Here is a 21,336-nt window from a genome sequence, read left to right on the forward strand (position 1 = left end):
TTTGCGAAATGTAACATTTTTTATAAGCATACAAAGTTCAAAAACATAAAAATTTCCAAAAGTGTCCACGATTTTGTCCACCACTGTATATGGCATGGCCAATCAGAGTTAATAGGCAATACTGTGTTTCACAGTAAAGAATGTTTTTAAAAACTATTTGGATTGTTTTCTTGAAAGCATTTGCCCCCCCTCTTCCAATCCATTGAATGTTGGAGAGAAAAAAATACATGTATTTAAAACTTTGTTTAGTACAGGTAGCCCTCTTTCAACACACATTCTGTAACATGGTTTCACAATAACACGATTCATAAATTGTGAGAACCCTCCTACAACACGGTTTCGCTCTAACATGATAAGAAAACTGCCCAACCAATCCAAAGAAATTTAACGAACTCCGCACGAAGTTTTTCCATATTGTGCAAAGCACCCGTATAGTCATTTAACACAAAAGAATCCTTGTTTTGTAAGTTCTGCCATTTTTCTTCCAAGATCCGGTAGCTGTAAGAACAAATGTCCTCAGATGATTCGTATGAACAAATATCCCCAGATAACAATGAAAAAAACCTCACTATCGCAGAAGGTGAACAACATAAGATCAGAATAAGTGCTCTAAATGCACAACCTGCACATTTGGCTTTCAAAATTCGAATACTCATCTCCATAGCCTGAAAACAAAAGTGTCTCACGCTGGTGGTCGGCAGTCTGCATCGAGCAATGGTGTGCTAAAGAATAACTTTTTCGTCTTTAAGACATTAAGTTTCAGTCTCCAAACATGTCCGATAAAGATAAAAAAAACAACGTTTAAGATGAAATTCATTTCTTTAGAAGTACAGATACAAATTTTGGAATGTCTTTTAAAAAGAGAAAAGGCATCTCACTTTGGAAAAAGTTTTAATTGGAGTAAAGAAACAGTCCAGACTATTAAGAAAAATGAAAAAGAAATAAGGAGTGCAGTTGCTGCAGGATCTTCGACATCCGCAAAGCGTGCAGTTCGCCCCCGGGGACGCCAGTAATTGAGAAGATGGAAAAGGCACTCAGCATTTGGATTGATGATAGCTGTCAAAAAAGAATTTTGTTGGATAGTAATATCATTAAATGAAAAGCACTCAAAATTTTCAAGCATCTCAAAGAACATGGAGAACCCTCTGTCAGCCCAGATTTTCTGGTGAGTAAAGGTTCGTTCGAAAATTTCAAAAAGCGTTTTGCAATTCATAGCATAAGAATTCAAGGAGAATCTATATTGGCTGATTATGAAGCTGCTAGGATGCTTCCTGAATAATTTCAAAATATTATAGAAGAACAAGGATACACAGCAGTTCTAGTTTTCGATGCCGACAAAACTGGGATTTGGTGAAACTAAAATGCCTAGTAGAATCCTTATATCGAAAAAAGAAAAAAACTGCATCCTGATTGAAGGTGTCTAAAAATTGTCTAACGCTATTTTTGTGCAGTATGACTTTATGACATTAGTTTATAGATCTTTAAATCCTCGTATACTTAAAGGCATGAATAAAAACACCTTGCGGTATATTGGAAAGCAAATCCAAGAGCTTGGATAGGTGGGAATTTATTTAAAGATTGGTTTTTAAATTGTTTTGTGCCAGATGCTGAAGATTATTTAAAGCAGAAAAATTTGAGCTTCAAGGTGCTTATTACTATTGGATAATGCTCCATATTACCCCACAAGATTTGAATCATCCCAATGTCAAAATACTGTTCCTACCACCTAACACTACTTCGTTACTCCAACCATTGGATCAAGGTATTATTTGTACCATTAAAACATATTACATAAGAAGAGCATTACAGTAGATTTTAGACATAACTGATTTAAAATCGATTAATGTAATGGAAGCCTGGAAGACATTTTCAATCAAGAACCGAATCGACATCTTTGTCACTGAAAGAACTGAAAGCATCAACGTTAAATGCATGTTAGAAGAAGATATGTCCCTTTTCAGTTGAAATAGAAAACTTGCGTGAATCATCAGAAAATGAAATTGGTGACATATGAGAACTTGCTAAATCAATCGGAAGCAAGGATTTTGTGAACATGGCTATTGAAGATGGTCAAATTTATTAGCGGAAGAAGAAATTGACGAAGATTTGATAGAAATGGCATCCGAAGCTGTAAATCAAATCGATTCTGAGGACATTACTACTGGTGAACATTGTCAAGTTAATAATTTAACATTAGAAAAATTAAAAGAAGGCCTACATATACATTTTTAATGAAAATTATCTTTTTTATGTATAATTAAAAAAATATTTGTTTTTAATAAGTTTTCAGAACGTAACCCCCCTTTTTATACTGCCTCTGGGTCTCATACAACACGGTTTCACACAACACATTATATTTTAGGAACCTATCTACCATGTTATATGAGGGTTACTTGTATACTATAACTGAAACTGTTAAACTATTTGAGACAGTGAAAAGACTTGTAAAGCATGAGTTAAGTAACTATGATAATAATTAAAGCTCACATTTAATAACATTTGAACTTGAATTTAAAAAAAAAGATATTTATTAATATAATCACATCAATATGCAGTTGTTTCACTAGCTTTCAGCCTTTGATTTTTCCTTACATCTTTCAATCTAATGGATGTATACAGAAAAAAAAAAAAAGGGGGGGGGGGACAGTTCTATATCTCTCATTCTGCTGGGCTGATTGATGAAATTCAAATTGCATTTTTTATGTCGTGAAAGTGCAACTTAAGGTATCTATTAGATTGATATATAGCATTGTTTTAATATTGGTATTTTGACGCAAAATCGGACTTTTCTCAAATGACATGCCAGTTTTTTCCATATTTCAATTCTACGACTCAAATTATGCCTAGTTATTAAATTTTGTAAAATTTGGTGAGAAATTTATGAAGAAATTCAAAAATATATCTTGGCACAATTTTTCCAGTTTGCGCCAAGAATAATTCACTCGGCGAACTTTTTAATATATAGCAACCTATTTTTCTTACCTTTTCATTATGCTGGAGCGGATTTTTTCCTTGCAGGCTACATCTCCACCTTTTCACGTTTCTTTTTTTTTCCTATCTTTACATTGTAGATGAGCAGAAAAAAAGTCACATCGTTCTTACTTTCAAATAATTTTAACAAAGTGCATAAACCACATTTTCGTTACTGTCACTTTCAACAAATATGCCAAATTTCAAAATGCGCCAATATATAAATTCACGTATATCTTTGAAAATTTTGTCTTAAAAGCTCTAATTTTTTGCAGATATGCTTAAAATACATCTACTTTAAGATGATTGTAAAACTTTTATAGGTTATAACTCAAAATTTTTTTGAAAAATTTAGAAAAGTTATTTAAAAATATAAATCTTAAAAAATGGGCGAATTTTATTTGGAATGAACCTAAATTTCCAACTGTGTAAGAAAGAATCAAATAAGTTTAATAAAAAAAGAGATATTAATTGAATTAACATCATACCAAATTGAATTAACATTGAGGAGCTAAAATTTTGAGAGCTAATTTTTTAAAAGTACTTGTGTGATTTTTACAAAACTTTGTATTTTGGTGTAATTGAGTCATAGAATCTAAATGTGGAAAAAAAAATTGGCATGTCATTTCAGAAAAAGTCCGATTTTGTGTCAAAATACCTATATTAGAACAATGCTATATATAAATCTAATACATATCCTAAGTCGCACTTTCGAGGCATGAAAAACGCAGGGTGAATTTTGTCAATCAGCCGAGAGAATAGAAGGTATAGAACTGTCCCCTCTTCTTCTTTTTTTTTTTTTTTTTTGTGCAGTGTTTTTTAATGAAATTTAACATGATGTACATTGCTATGTGAGAAACATGTTGATCTTAGAGTTCCTTGAAATAATTTTTTTCCCTCTGTTGGTCAAACTTTGAAATTTCTTTTCTTGAATCCTTCACCTCCCTACCAATTCATTGAAGGTTGGTAAAAAAAATGTGCATATATTTAAAACTTTAATTTGTATACTATAACTGAAGCCGCATGTATATAAAACTTTGAACATTATAATTGAAACTGTATCAATGTATTTAAAATATTTGAAACACTGAAAAGATTTGTAAAGTGTGAGTTAAGTAACTATGATAATAATTAAAGCTTACCTTTAAAAACATTTGAATCTTGAACTTGAAGATATTTTTTAAAAAAACTATATCTCTACCTATAATAAAAGAAAGAGTCTGTGTGTCTTTCGTTCGCGCTGAGCGTAAGCTAATAGACCCACGGCTACGAAATTTGGTACATAGGTGCATCTAGACAAGAGCCAGTGCACCTGGAAGCGATTTTTTTTTAAATTTGAATTAAAATTTTTTTTATGTTTTGTGACAAAATCGCGTCATTTTGAGACACAATGGGCTATAGGAAAGCGAGATTTTACTCTACACACTCCATTTTCACATCGTCATGAAACGTAGGCACTTAGCTATTTTATGAACTTAAAATAAATTTTGTGTTTCAATAAATCGATTTAATACGAATTTATTTAACAAAGTGAGCTTAACACCTTTTCAATGGGATTTTTTCTAAAAAGGTTTATTTTTAAAAATGTATAGTTTATTTTTATTTGATTTTTGGACACATTAAACTTTCATCCTTGCGACTGCTTTTGCAAAAAGAATTTTGGAAAAATGATAATATTTTGTATTTTTAAAAAATGTTTTAAATGAAGCTTCCAAGTACACTTCTCACATCTCACATCTTTAGAAATGTGATTTTGGCAACAATTTTCCTTTCTTATTGTTGTTGATAGATTCTTGATGAAATCGCATCATTTTGAATAGTTTCATTCTTTTAGAAGTATGGGTTTGGCAACGATTTTTCATCGTATTTCTTATGTCACTGTTTTTAAGAGATTGGCATATTTCATTGTCATTTTTTTTATATGTAATGCATTTTTATTGATTTTTTTTTTTTTCCCATAAAGTTGTTCTGCAGAGAATTCTGCACGGAATTTTTTTGTTGAGTTTCATGTTTTTTTTTCTTATTTCACTATTTGTAAGATATTGAAAAGTTTTGCATGATTTTTTTTCTTCAACGGAAAGTTGGTCAATTTTTTTTTTAGGATAATTAATGTTTGTATTAAGGGATATTATTTCATTGTAATTCTTTCTCTTGAAAATATAAGATAAAATATCATTAATTATACTTTGCTTTTCAGAATGTTTTGTTTTTTGTATTTTTTTAATGTTATTTATTGATCATTTCACTGTCTTTAAGATATTGAAAAGTTTTGAGTGATTTTTTTAGGAAACAAAGTTCTTAACCTCCTTTATACCATTTGAGTTCTTAAGATTTTGCAAAGGGAAGTTGGTTAATTTATTTATTAGGATAATTAATATTTGTATTGAGGGATATTGCTTATTTCATTGTAATTTTTTTATACGTAATAACTTATTTTTATGAAGTTGTTCTGCAGAGTAAAATTCTACGCAGTTTTGAAATTTAACGTTTGGTGTTCCCTTCAGTCATTTTTCCGGTACATTTAAAAGCCAGACAAAGGCTGGCAGCGAAAGCTGCTAGTTTATTAATATAGTTACATCATCAGTACACAGTTGTTTCACTTGTTGTTTTAGCCCTTAATTTTTTCCTTACATCTTTCAGTCTAATTAATGTATTGTAATGAAATTTAACATGGATGTACCTTGTTGTGTGAGAAATATGTTAATCTTTTAGAAAGAGTTTTACGTAATTAATAAAAACATCAGGGCATGTCTGTACATGCATGTTGATATTATTTAAGTTGTTCACCTACGTGCTGGGTGTCAGAGCCTTAAATTTTCCACTGAATGATTTCTTGCATTTCTGTGACAGTTCATGATTTGTTATGCTAAATTTACACTTTTAGTCAGAGGACTTTATCCATGATGACCTTGATGGCTGAAGTTCCTTTGGAATTGTTTGATTCTCAAGAAAGTAATTTCATCCTTAGTAACATGGGAATCATTCCAGGTAAGACCATTCTGCTGAAAACTAAAAGTAGACCATTTATTTGAGTTCCTCATCTAACTGATATACAAAATTGTAGATGATATGCACTTTTATGCTGATGAAATTGGGGCCTTAGTATTTCAGTACAACAGAACACATCTTATATTTTGCATCATAAAGAAATGTCTTAATTGTGATGCCTTACTTATTATTCTCACTAGTGTGTGTATGGATATTCTGAGAATCTAAAGGCTAACTTAAGTTGGACCACACTTGATTGTCTTATTGGCTTATCTCAATAGAAGTTGTGAAGTTTGTCATATTAAACTGAGGGAAGATTCCCGAGTAAAATTAAGAAATAGAAAATATTAAGAAAATCACCATACTGGTTCTAAGAAGGTAATTTGGCTTTATGAAGGAGCATATCTATTTATTCAGCTGATATACAAATTCATGGACAATTTAAAGGTTGCAGTATCTGTTTTTAAATTGCGGAAGACCACACCTCGATTTTTGCTTGAGAAATTCTTTCATGCATTAGATAATAATTGTGATTAGTGCAAGTATGGGTACATTAAAATGGTACATGTATACAAATTTTTTAAATTGTGTACATTTAACTTTAAGCGGAATTTATTACTCCAGATAAAATAACGTTTTGTAAGCAAGAAGCCATAGTATGTTTTTTCTTTCTCTATCAAAGCAGGTAAATGTTAAAAGAAAAATTTGGGATAAAAAAAGATTTCTTCCCTAAAAATTGTTATTAATCTGCCTTATACTAGAAAACAATCCTTGATACTTATTTTAGCATTTAACATAGTTTTTGTATTTTGATTTCTTATATATCTTGAATTAATCAAACTGTTTATTTTCTAGCGTTTATTGAATTCTTTGCCAACAGAGAGTTTACCAGATGTATGTGCTGCTATTGTAAGAGCTTCTCATTCTGAGCGGCTGCAGATACTTGATGCTGTTGACCTTGCTGAGAGATTTAAAAAAACTCTTCCATTACTTGTAAGGCAAATTGAGGTTTGTATATTTATCATATTAGTGAATTATTTTATTTTCATTTTTCTATGTGATCTTTTTATTTTTATTGTTAATTGTAAAAAGTGTAATAATTTTAAAATTTTAATATTTTTAAGTTTTCCTCAATCTTTGGCAAGTTCTTAGCTTGCATTAATTTGAAATTATGAGCAACTGGAAATAGAATATGCTAGCCATTAAAATGAAATTTGGTTTACATTAATTTGAAATGATGAGCAAGCAGAAATAGAGTATGCTATCTTAAAGTACAGTATGGTATGCATCTATTAAAGTGCTGCATAGCAGAAATAGAGTATGTTATTTATTAAAGCATATATTTACATTGATAATGGAGTATATGTAAAATTAACATATGTTGGACTATATATCAAGAAGTGGTGAGAGTGATTGGTACAAGTAGAACTGGGCGGGACAGCAGAATTTCATCATTGGGTTGTACAATTGTAATCTCGCTGCACTAACTGTGCAGCTTGGTCCCAATTTTGATGAAGACCTGGTCCAAGGGTTCCCACTCCACTTTTGCTATCCTAAAACCACTGAAGATGATTTTGTTTCGGCTTACTAGTATTTTAAATGCCTCCTTTCTTAAAAATTAGAATTTTTTATTCAGAAAGTTTGGAGATATATGTAAATTTAAGTATAAAAATATTTGGTAATGATTTCAAAATTGGTGTAGGATTCAAAGTGATAGTGATGCTAGATTGGAGCATCATTCTATTTCTCCACATGTAGGCTCTTTTTTTTGTGTGTGTATTTACTTTTTAATTCACTTCACAAAATTTAACAGATTTACCAGAATAGTATTTTAATCAAAATAATAATAATAATAATAATAATAAATAAATAAATAAATAAATAAATAAATAAATAAAACTAATAAGTTTTATAAAATTATAATTTTTGTGTGAGAAGGGGAGAGAGGGATTATGGTGACAACACACACACGATGCTATCCATCAATGGGAAGGAGTACCTTTGTGGGAAAACTCTTTAAAAGAAACTGGTATGTATACTGAAGGATTTTTATGGAAAACTGGCATATGTTAATGTTATAAATGGAGAAAGCCATTAAAAAGCAACTCACCTGTTCACCAAGATTCAAAACTAGGTTGAACTTTCAGTGATTTTTTTACCTTTTGGCCACTAGTGAATTTTTGTATTGCATTTTTTTAATGTTATTTAAGAAAAGATGATAATTAACTAAACTTGAAAGTAGGAATTTTATTTACTTCTGTTAATATGTAATCTGCATTTTTTTTCAGAAGTGCTAAATATTGTGCTAATTTTGTTCAAATAAATTTTTGTGCTGGCCTTTTATTGCCTAAATGTACTGCTTAGTTATTGCTTCTAAATAGGTGATATATGTATTAGGAAAAGTAGACTTAGCTAAAAATACAAAGAAAGACAACCTGAATTTGCATAAAATCTATAATGATTTGCATTGTGAAAATATTCAGGCTTCATTTAACTGCACATTTTAATAAATTTATATCTTTTTAAATATAAACATTTCATAGAAATACTTTATTATTCTCCCTCCCCCCAGTTTTGTTAAGTTCTTGGTACTTTTTCTGTTAACTCTTTTCTGATACAAAGTGAAAAATGCTTTGGTTTATTATCTATGAAGAAAGTTTGTGCAAAAGTACTATGATCCTATGTACCCTTAGATAAAAATACTTTTCAAATGCAGTCTGTTATACACAGGAAAAATTAATATTTGATTTTCCAGACCTAATGGGTTGAATATTTTTTTAAAGATGACAAGACATGCGTAGTTCTTACCAGGTTTATAATAGTCATTATGTAAAATAGTATGCTAGAGTTTCTGGGACATATACTGTATCAGTTAAAGGTTAAAATAGTCACCAATTTTTTACGTCGTGTAATTTTTACATACTATTAATTTTGTTCAAACAATATTATATGCTTTTCTAGTATATTAACATTCTTCTGTCCATGCCATTCTGTGATAAGAAAAGAAATTTGGCATTGGAAGAGGAACTTTCAATAATTTTTTTATTTTTAGTTTTATTCAGCAGCAGTAAAGATATAAATAGAGTTTGGCTATTATTTTTACTTACAAAGATAACTTATTTATATGATTTTCCTACATTTTTAAAGTTCAAACATTTTTAATGGCTAACCCTGTTTTGAGTTGTTGATCTGAAGTTTCAAAAACTTAATTTTTCTTTAATTTGCTAAGAAATACTAGTCACTTTCACAGGTGGTCATCGTAGGAAGATGACTGCTATAAGATAAACGTATAATCCCTGTTGACTTGTTTATTTTGTATTGTTTTGCATTATTTTAAATGATATATAATTGAAGGCTGTAATGATAATTATTAATGCAGGAAAATTTTGAGCATAAATACAGAGTCCGCCAGAAAACTTTTTTTGCTGTTTAAGGGGGGGGAACTATACATCATATTTCTTATTACATTTAATTATTATTCCAACATGTGTTACAAACCTTCAAATAAGCATATGTTTGCATTATATTTTCAAAATGTTGGCCGTTGGCAGCTAAACACCTAACAGAAAGACAAGTGGTCAATGTACCAATGGAGACCGATGCACATGTCTGTAATCTTCTGGCAAAGGTTCTTGAGCATGCACGTCTTACTGAGATACATTTCATCTTTCCCAGTTCCGCACAAGAAGTATATGGGGTTAAGATCTGGCAATTGGGGACAGAATTCAGTGGGCCCTCTGCGTCTAGGCCAATGTCCCTGTAGATTGTCATCCAAGAAAGCTTGTACTTCTAGGTGGTAGTGGGATGGGGTCCCCATCCTGTTGGTAGAAGACCTTATCATCTCCAGAAAGTGCATACACCTGGTAGAATTAATGTACGTAACATTTGTCGGTATGCTTCTCCAGTGACAGTACCATAAAAGAAGAAGGGTCCTTTCAAACCCCGAGCTGTAAGTCCACACCAGACTGTAAGCTCTGGTAGATTGAGTGCCTTATCAACATGGACGTGCAGATTTTCCGGTGCCCAGTAGACACAGTTATGTCTATTAACTGTTCCATATAGTTTAAACCGGACCTCATCAGACCATACTACCTTTGTCACAAACTGTTCATCACTGATACCATTCACAAAATTGCATTTGACAGTTGGGACTGTTATAATTAATAGCATGCAATAATAGCAGTATGTAACATTTCCACTTACTGTTTTTCAAAATTCGTTGTAGCTTGTAATGTTAATACCTACCTGCAGTGCACATTGCATAGGAGACTTCTGTGGGGACGTTTCAATTTTTTTTTTTTTTAATGTGAGAGGCAGTGAAGCAGGACTTATTGCTGTAGGCATTCTTCCTGATCTTCCTATGTGAATATCGCAAATTGTTTCATGTGCCTCAAATTTGTCAGTGATGCATTTGATTGTTAGTTGGGTTGGTGGCTCAATACCAAACTCTGCTGCACTTTGATGGCATTCTCAAACATGATAAAACACTGCAAAATGTGCTTATGCTACCTACTCGAACATCAAGCATTCGACACCTGTTGGGCAAAAAGCTATACTACAACATACTTAGTAAATTTCAGAACAGTTGTCAATGCTGGTATTCTAATGTAGGATGACAAAGAGTATATACATTTTTCTGGCAGACTCTGTATAAAAAGAAGTATTTGATGGAGTGCAATAACAGTTTTCACTTATTTATAATCTGTTTTTTGGAAATACATGTCTTATTCATATACAAAATTTAGTTCTTTCTATTTAATGTGGTAGATGTTTAAAAGTATGAAATTTTGTTCACAGATGAAGGAAATTTCAAGAGTATCCTCTAGAAATTGTTCTGACGTCTTAACAATTTTCAAAACGTGCAATTTAAATTGTTGCAAAATGCCCAGTGGTTATGCCAAGATACACGGGGCTAGGGTGGCAGGGTTGCCAAATTTTGCTCAAAATTGCCCATGTGGCGATATTTGATGAAAAATTTTGTGATATGCCATAGATGGAGTAAGAACATTCTAGAACATATTTTTAGTGGTTTTCTTGGGAATATCCTTAAGATAAGTTAAAGCTATATATGCCTTGCTTGTACGTGAAGAAAGTAGTAGCTTGAGTTCAGAGATCAGTTTCAGAGCAATCAACCGAGTTGGGAGCTGTACCTTTTAGTGTTTTGTCATGAAGCTGTCTTCACTGTTACACATGAAAGCTATGTTGTTGATTGTTTCAGCGTGTTTGTCGTAGTTTTTTGAAGGGTATAAACTTGTCTGTGTAACAATGCCTACTGGTGAATAAATTGTGTTTCGATTCTTAATCAAGCGTTGTCATCAGTTACTCCAAACCCACGAACCTGTAGAATGCAACTGTATTTTTTAAAAAAAATTTTAAATTCTGCGTTTAAAATCCAGTGTTAAGAACCTGAGTTTGAATGTTCCAAAAGATTTTATCAGGTTGTCATTCACTGAAGACAATGTATCAAGTCAAATATTTTCTTTCTTTTTTTTTCTTTTTTGTTGTTGTCAAGTTGAAAATTAGCTCCAGGTTTTAAACAGAAATAAATATATATAATAATATGTGTACTTACAGCAGTGCTGTATATAAATGCAATATGCATGCCAGGTTGCACTTTCAAGACATGAAAAATGCAATTTAAAGTTGATTGGTTTGTCGATTATAATCAGAGATATAAAGCTGCCGCCTCCATTTTTTATTCTGCTGGTACAGGTTGAAGGAAGGCCAGCACCTTTACATTGCATATTAGGTATATTAGGCATTGCTGGGCTTTGCTAGCTGCTAAGCTTCTGCCGTGGATGGAATTTTGAGGTAGGAACCTTGAGGTGCAGTTTGAGGATCTCCAATTCATTTTTCCCTACTTCCAACCTCTCAAGAATTTGATGAATGCATACTTTAAAATAATAAATTTGATCATGTAAATTTTTAGTGATAATTATTGTCATTAGAATTTTTGCTTCTGTCTGCTTAACTTGATTTCTCAAATGTGCAATATTAGTTTTTAGTTGGATAAATACTTATACATGATTTTAGGGACTACAGCTTTTACAAAAGGCTAGAAAAGATGAAGTTGGCCCTTTAGATATCACAAAAATCCCTATTCCTAGAAGTAAATTTTATGATGATATGGACAAAGGAGATGAAATTGCTGCACTAGAAAAGAAAGTGAGGTAGTATGAGAAGTTTTGCTAACTGTTTAAAGATTGTCTATATTATGATGCAGTTTCATATTTTGATTCAAATGATCAAAATGATTTTCATTCATCAAATTAATTTTTTAATTATTCCTGATCATTGTCCTTTTTTAAAAATGTTTAATATTTACTCTGAAAACTTAAAGTGGTAAAAAGTGCCTATTTCAAATATACAGTGGCATAAAACTTTTTCAGTTTTGTAATTTAGAAGTAGTCCCAAGAAAAGGATAACTAAAGCTTATTATAATTTTTTAGCTGAGTTGCTTAGTTTAGTTTTTTTTTATGTTGTGCATAAAAGTAGCCATTTTAAAATAAAATAGATAAGAATTATTAAAAAAAGGGAAAGTTATATATGAAAACTATGAACTGTTTGCATAAATAGTAATTTTTTTATTGTGTTATCATATTACAAAATATAAATTATGAAAATTATCTTGGGAAGTAGAATGTTATTAAATATAAGAAACTTTCATGGTATTATACTAAGATTATAAGCCGATTAAATTGCTAAAAATTTTACAAATACAATTGCAGTAGAAAATTTCCGGTGGAAATACATTTTAGATAATTATCTATTTGCTTAATTTCATAATTTAACAATTTTCAATTTAACAATTTAATAGCACATATTTTGCTATGAATATGCTGTAGTAACCTGAGATCAGATCTAAAAATTTTCTCTTTAGATGATGGAATAATTATTTGATTATAAAAGTAAAAGAAACTTATTTTAAGCATTATACATTGTGATTGAAGTCAATTTCTCAAGTGTACAGTTTGAAAACATCTAAAGTATATTATCTATACGACAAATTATTATTATTATTATTATTTTTAAGACTCTTTACTATTTTAAGATAACGTGCCAGTTTTCTGCAGAAAGATACATTATGAAATTTGTACATATATAAATAATTGTAGTGAAATTTTGCTTTTTTTGGGGGGGGGATGGGGCTATAATGTAGCATGAAAAATCTAAAGAAGTGAAGCTTTGCCAGAAAGTAGGAATACAGGGGCAAGTCTTTTTAACATAAGAAAGTAAGAATACAGGGGCAAGTCTTTTTAACGTAAGAAAGTAAGAATACAGGGGCAAGTCCTTTTGTAGTAAATGGCTATCTTGCTAAATTGGTGAGGTATTGTTTAGCTGGCAATGGTTTTGGCACCTAATATTTTCATCTGATTTGGCATGACATTATGGTCTGATCCCTATATAACTGTAATGGGTATTTGTAATTGAAAAACTAAATGATGTAGCTGTAACTGTATCCAGCCCTCGTTGCTTTCCAGTAGTTTCGAGAAGTACTAGAGATTTCTCGTAGCTTTGGAAAATCTATATAAGACTAGAGAGCATCAGTTTCAGAGTAGTAGTTGTTTAATTCCGCGTGGATTCAGAGAGTATTGAGATATCACCGAGTTAGCTTCACTCTTTACATGTACATTACGAAAAAAAAAAAAAAAAAAAGAAAGAAAAAAAGGGGGGACAGTTTTATGTCTCTTGTTCTACTGGGCCGATTGATGAAATTCAACTTGTGTTTTTCATGTCTCGAAAGCGCGACTTAGGATATGTATTAGATTTATATATAGCACTGTTCTAACATAGGTATTTTTACACAAAATCTGACTTTCTCTGAAATGACATGCCAATTTTTTTTCCATATTTTGATTCTACAACTCAAATAACGCCAAACTGCCAAGTTTTGTACAAATTGCATGAGTACTTTTAAAAAATTAGCTCTCAAAGTTTTAGCTCCTCAATGTTAATTCAATTTGGTATGTATTTATTAATATCTCTTTTTTTTATCAAACTTATTTGATTCTTTCTACACAGTTAGAAATTTAGGTTCATTCCAAATAAAATTTGCCCATTTTTAAAGATTTATTTTTTAAAATTTATATTTTTAAATAATTTTTCTAAATTTTTGGAAAAAATTTTGAGTTTCAACCTATAAATTTTTTTTTAATCATCTTAAAGTAGATGTATTTTTAAGCATATATTTTTAAGCATACCTGCAAAAAATTACAGCTTTTTATTCAAAATTTTCGAAGATACAGTGCAAAGTCCATAATGCGGACTCGTCAGGACTTCGGCGATTACAGATTAGGGTTTTTTCCAATTATAGATCATCAATTTAAATCTTGTGAGATGGCATGCAGGAATTATACAATTAAAAATATGAAACCGTAATTTATGAGATAAAAAGCAATTATGAGCTAAAGGATATCAAAATTTACAAAAAAAAAAAAAAAAAAAAAAAAAAAAAACTTAATATTTATTTGTTTATTTTATTAAAAATTTCTTTGAATGCAAGTTGTTTACGTTGCTTCGTTTATTGTGCTAATACTTTCTCTTTAATTCTATAAACAGACATAATTTCTTGTTCAGTTACAAAGTTCCACTCAAGTCCTTTAATTGCTGTGTTGAAAATACCGACTAACTTGTCAATCGAAATTTTTTCAGTTTCAAAAACCTCTCTGTCACTTTCTTCACTATCGGAAGCGGACATCAAAACATGCTTTTGCTTTGTAGATCCTTTGGCAGCTCCAGAATTGGAAACTCTTTTTGACATAATCGAAAGTTCAAGCTTAATTTTTATAAAATTGCTCTAACAATCTGCAAAAAATAATAAGCCAAATCCAATTAGAAGATTAAGGAACAGTGCAATCTGCAACAAATGTTTTAGAATCAGTAAAGATAATTTTAGCCTAGCTTATACCATCCGTTATACATTAAACGCGCATGCGTAACGCATTATGCACATGCATAAAACATACAACAAAAAAGCTTGTGTCTTTGAGGTCCGGATTATAAATCATTCCAGGTAATGGATGTCCAGATTATGGACTTTGTACTGTATACATGAATTTATATATTGGCGCATTTTTAAATTTGGCATATTTGTTGAAAGCGATAATAACGAAAATGTGGTTTACACAGTTTGTTAAAATTATTTTCAGTAGCAATGATGTGACTTTTTTTTCCACTCATTTACAATGTAAAAAGATAGAAAAAAGTAAAACATAAAAAGGTGGAGATATAGCCTGAACGGAAAAAATCCGTTCCGCCATATTGGAAGGGTAAGGAAAATAGGTTGCCATATATTAAAAAGTTCGCCAAGTGAACTATTCTTGGCGCAAACTGGAAAAATTACGCCAAGATATAATGTTGAATTTCTCCATAAATTTTGCACGAAATTTTACAAAATTTAATATCTAAGCATAATTTGAGTCATAGAATCGAAATATGGAAAAAAATTGGTATGTTATTTCAGAAAAATTCTGATTTTTTATCAAAATAGCTATGTTAGAACAACGCTATATATAAATCTAATATATATCTTAAATCGTGCTTTCAAGACATGAAAAACACAATTTAAATTTTGTCAATCGGCTCAGTAGAACGGGAGATACAGAACTGTCCCTCCCCCCCTTTTTTTTTTTTTGTGCAATGTACATTGCATTACATCGAATTTAACTACTGATTGTACTCTGTGTTACTGTGAAGAGCCGTATGAGTATTTTTGTGGAAACGGCCAGAACCATGATGCGTTTCTTTTGGTAAATTTTATCAAGCTACCAGCTATCATCAGTTCTGTGTGCATTCAGTGTATTAGAAACTCGTACTCCCACATTAGATATATGCATCAAGGTAACCTATTGGCCATCATTAAAGTTCCTTTTTTTTTAATATATTCTATAAGCCCCCCTTTTTTTTTCAAAAATAAGTATTCTGAATAAAAAGTATTAAAAGTATTCCAATCGCTTTCATTCTTTGTTTATTCAAATAACTAATGTAAAAGAAATAATTTACTTGTTTGGGAAAATTTGAACTTCAGTGAAAATGAACTGAAGATGAAATATATTTTCTTGCTAGAAGTATCAACTTGACGCATATATTTTTTTTGGAAAAAACTGTTGCATGCATGTGCCAGGGTTCGTACGGTCCTTAAAAGTCCTTAATTTTTTCAAAAATGATTTTTGGTCCTTAAAAGTCCTTAATTTTGGCCAAAATGAATAAACGGTCCTTAATTTTGCTCATTTGACATTTCTTATCATTTCTAATGATTGCCATTCTATGTGTGAATTGCGATTTCTCATAAATATGGAATTAAAATTGCACGGCTCTTAACCAATATGTTGGCGGATTTGCGTTGCAAATGATAAAAAAAAAAAAAAAAAAAAAAAAGCTACCCGAACGAAAGTATCAGTGTCTGATTGGCTATTCACCCAATCTTTCGAAACAGGTGTTATCCATAAATTTAAGCAGATTGTGACGAAAGCGTGAAGCCGGAAGTTCTTTAAGAGGCGAAAGTGATGATGAAGGTGTTCTAGGAAAAAAAAGGGGGGATTCTGAAAATATTTGCCAAAATTAGAGCAATTCCAACCTGGAAGGCCACAACCCTTCCGACGCCAGTAGGAACGAGATGCCAGGAAAGTGCATTTTCAATAAACTGTGGCTTCATCAAGCTGACTACAAAGACTGGGTATTGATGGATGACAATCCTTATAAAGCTAAATGTGGTCTTTGTTTGAAACAAATTGAAATTTCTATAATGGGAGAGTCAGCGCTGAAAATTCACATGAAAATTAAGTTTCGTTTTATCATTTCAATTTGTTTTTACACGGTTTTGCTTAGCTTAATTTCTGTGTTTGTTTCAATTAAGCCATAAATTAATTTTTTATCACCTTCTAAGGAGTTTATTCTCTTTTTCACATACTATATGTATGGGATATCAGAATTATGAGTTTATTTCTGCAGAGGGTCTGTTATCGATTTCGTGGGAAAACTGTTGGCTCCATTTCGATTTTAGGTCGCCAAGGGCAAATTCGGTAACGTTAGCCGAGAAAAAGTGAAGTTCGGAAATACGTTTTGAAGCTTCAATAGACAATTAAGTATTTGGTTTAATCCTGTGCTGTTGATAGTAATGCATTATTTTTGCTAATGCCGATACAATTATTAGTTGAAAAGAACTAATTAAAAATTTTTTAATATTTTTAAAGCTGAAAACAACTAATTGAAACTAATTTTCCTGAATTAACTAGACGCAAAATTAACTTAATGATTATGAATTACTAAAAAGTTATTGGGTAGAAGTTTAACTGAAAATATACATTCCGTATATATATATATATTTATACAGTACAAAGTCCGAGGTCGGGACTTCGGTGATCCCAGATTGGAGATTTTTCCGCATATTAGATCATTTTAAATCTACTAAGATGGCATGTAGAAATTATAAAATTGAAAATATGAAATCGTGATTTATGAAATAATGAAGCATTTATGATTTAAAGGGTATCAAAATTTACAAAAGAAAAGAGCTTAATATTTATATGTTTACTTTATTAAACATTTCTTTCAGTGTGAGTTGTTTGATTTGTTTTCTCTGCTGATACTTTAGACTAATACTATAGACATATAATTTCTTGTTGAGTTATTAAGTTCCATTGTTCAAGTCCTGTAATTGCTGTGTTGAGAATTCCGAATAACTTGTCAATCAAAATTTTTTCTCGTTCAGTAACCTCTCTGTTACTTTCTTAACTATCAATAGCTGTATTTTCTGGATTTAGAACCATACTACAGATTTCGCCCTCCGTTAATTGATTGATGATTGGGGCATTGTCATCGCAATGAAAAATTTCTGTTTAACTTCCCTAAATTCTTCCGCCTGGTGCGGCCATGCGAGGCGCTGGTTCTGGCTTTATGTGAATAACAAATCAGTTATTTTTAATTCAAATAGCACTAAATATAATCGTTTGTCCTATGAGTATCATTAACAAAATCTATTTTCAGCATAAGGAAAGAAATTTCTGTTAAATCTCCCCTTGTCAACATTTTAGCGCATTAAACTTAAATCTGTAATCGGATAATACTCTGTTATTTGCTGTTGCTGCATGAGTCATCACTCAAGTTGTCATCCGTTGATAAACATGCAAAATACAATAAATAATGATTCGCGATTTCGGCATCAAGGATATAAAATATTAGTTGGTGTAAAATTAACAAATTTTTCGGTTTGAAATTATGCCAAGCAGAAACGCAGCTATGGAGTCAAGTTACTAATCACACAAATTTATGCTAAAATAATTATTTCTTCAATAATGAGATATTTCATTTAGCACCAAACTGAGATTAAGAATCGTGATTTCCGACATGTTTTTTATGATGAGGAAAAAAATCTAATGCGCATGCGTAAAGCATACCCCTTCTCTCCAAAAAAGCCCTAAAAAATTGGTTGGTGGTGGCTTTGAGGTCCGGATTTTAGATCATTCCAGATATTGGATGTCCGGATCTTGGAAAATTATATATATATATATATATATGCAGACCCCAACACTCATATAGTAGGTAAGTTAGAATTAAAACTTACTATTTACTTGCTTTAAGTATTTTTTTAAAAATTTTTTATGTAGTATCTAAGTATTTTCTAAATATGAAATTATATTTTTAAATATATATTTATTTTAAAAATTGTGAATTAGTTCTTTTTGTTTCTTTTTGTTTTTTATTTCTTATTGGTTTATATGGATTATGTATAGTTTTTTTTTATAGTTTCTTTTTATTGATATGCATATTCGGGTAGGGGAAGTTTCTGTAGACAAGGATTTCTAAAATACATTGGTTTCTAGATTTTTTTATTTTATAAAAAAATTAATTTTTAAAAAATTTAATTTTTTAAGAAAAAGTTTAATTCTTAACTTTACTTGCTTGTTTCTCAAAAGACTTAATTAGTATTTTCCTTTTTGAACTTTAATTCTTAAATGTTAATTTCTAAGGGTACCACTTTATTAGAATTACTTTTGGTTTTGACTTTTACCCTTGCCTGCATGAATGACGAAAGACGAATTGAATGATTGGAGAGTTAGGTTTGGAGGCAACTTCCCCTTGATAAGTCTGTCTCCTGCCTACTCTACGATCATTCACTTATGCATTTAAAAAAAAAAAAAAAATATTTAATTTAATTTTAATTTATTAAATTAGTAGATTTATTTTCATGGATATATTTTGCACTTGATTTGCTTATGCTTCTGAATTTAAATGATATTGTAGATTGGTTCGAGAATTAAATCTTTTACATGTTTGCATATTTTAAAATTATTTTAAATTATTTTGGCTTTTTTCCTTTTTTTAGAATTTAAATTTGCTTTTTTACTTTTATACGTATTTGTTAAGAATTTAAATTTCTTTAAATATATATATATATATGTACTGTATATATATATATATATATATTTAAACAAATTAAAATTTAATTTTTAACAAACACGTACAAAAGTAAAAAAGCAAATTTAAATCCTAAAAAAAAGGAAAAAAGCCAAAATAATTTTTAAAAAAATGTGCAAACTAAAAAATGTATATTTTCAGTATACATTTCTTATTATATATATGTATATATATATAGATACATTATATACATATTATATGCAATACTTAATTTTACTAATGCCTTGCATGTAATGCCCCTTTTAGCTACAAAACATCTTTCCCTTCTCAACTGCAGAGTTTCTTCTAACAGTATCATGAATTTTGTCAAGTTAAAAGAACCATCTACTTCAGGAAAAGATGTAACTGCTAATTCAACATCAATAAGTGTAGAAAATAATAAAATAAATTCTTTTCTTTTCAAATCTGAAGTTACAGATGCAGAAATATTGTGGGCTTTTAAGTGCATCAAAAGTCACTATTCTTTTAAATCGTGCGATAATATTGGGCCTTTATTCACTAAAATGTTCCCGGATAGTTCCATTGCAAAATAGTTTTCATGTGGTGAAAAGAAATGTGCTTATATATGTTATTTATTATTTACATTATTATGCTGGACATTTTGGTCTTGGCCCTTATTTTAAAACTTTGTTACTAAAGCATTGTAAAAATGCTGAGTTTTTTACATTACTATTTGATGAGACTCTTAATCTGACAAATCAAAAGAAGCAACTAGATATTTATGTGAGGTACTGGCATCACAAAAATAAGGTCAGAACTCAGTACCTTACTTCTGCATTTATAGGGCATGCAAAAAGTGAAATTTTTTTATGCAAATTTTATGAATGTGTTGAAAAACTGGACTTGTCAAAACTCTTACAAATATCGATGGATGGTCCTGCAGTAAACTGGAAATTTTATGATTTATTGTAACAGGACTTGACAAAGGAATATAACATTCAATGCTTGACATTAGGTTTACACATTCTTAACAATGCTTTCAAGAATAGGATGTCATCCACTGGCTGGGACATTTCATCATGCTTATCCTCCTTATATTGGATTTTTAAAGATTCTCCTGCAAGACGTGAAAATTTTTGAAGTATATCTGGCTTAAAAAGCTACCTGTGAAGTTCTGCTTTTACCGATGGTTGCAAAATGTCCCAGCAGTTGAAAGAGCCATTGAAATATGGGATGACTTGCTACTGTACATTAAAGAAGTTGAAATGGGGAAGTTTTAAAAAATATTCATCGAAATCCTTCTCAAATATTTTGGAGGCAACTAAAGATAAAACATTTCTTATAAAATTAAATTTTTTTTTCTCTCTGTCGAAAATATTATTGCCTTTCCTTGAATATTATCAAAGTGATAAACCACTTATTCCCTTTTTTGCTGAAGATATCTTAAAACTTGTAAATGATTGCCTTCAGCACTTTAAAATTTTGAAACTAGAATATTCAAAAATAACTAAAGCAGAAAATCTTTATAAATTTAATTTTAATGATCCAAATTGTTATAATGATAAAAGTAAAGTTTATTTGGGATTCATTGCTGAGCAGTTAATGAATGATAAATGCCGCAAGAAGGACATTTCACAAGCTGAAAGTTTTGCATTGGAACAATGTCAACAATGTGTCTTAACAATAGTACAACACTTAATGTCTAAATGTCCAATAAATTATTCTCTTATTCGAAATGCATCTTGTATAGACCCGCGATTGATGGTTAAAAGTCCAGAAAAAGCCCAGAACAAAATGAAAATAGTTCTAACGGTATTAATGCATAATAAACGTGTTTTACAAGATGATTGGGATGAAATTCTGCTGCAGTTTGGAGAGTAGTTAAGACAAATTTACATGAATTTTCTACTTTTGATCCTCAAAATCTTTCTCTTGACACATTTCTCACTTCTTATTTTTGTGATTTTCACTATTCAAAAGTATGGAAAATAGTGAAAATGATTCTTATCTTGTCACATGGAC

General features: G+C 30.4%; 1 protein-coding gene across 3 annotated transcripts in view; it reads left to right on the forward strand.

Annotated features, from left to right (window-relative positions):
- LOC118201100 (lon protease homolog 2, peroxisomal-like) overlaps positions 1-21,336 on the forward strand; it is an 82,879-nt gene that overhangs the window by 22,379 nt on the left and 39,164 nt on the right. For all 3 annotated transcript variants that reach the window (XM_035373126.2, XM_085820436.1, XM_085820437.1), the window contains 2 exons: positions 6,814-6,966; positions 11,992-12,128. In XM_035373126.2, coding sequence (XP_035229017.1) covers positions 6,814-6,966; positions 11,992-12,128 — 290 coding nt within the window. The remainder of the gene's footprint in view (positions 1-6,813; positions 6,967-11,991; positions 12,129-21,336) is intronic.

Source organism: Stegodyphus dumicola, chromosome 7 (assembly GCF_044657685.1).
Source record: "Stegodyphus dumicola isolate Sdum_Otavi_A_Nest chromosome 7, ASM4465768v1".
In the NCBI taxonomy this organism is placed as follows: Eukaryota; Metazoa; Arthropoda; class Arachnida; order Araneae; family Eresidae; genus Stegodyphus; species Stegodyphus dumicola.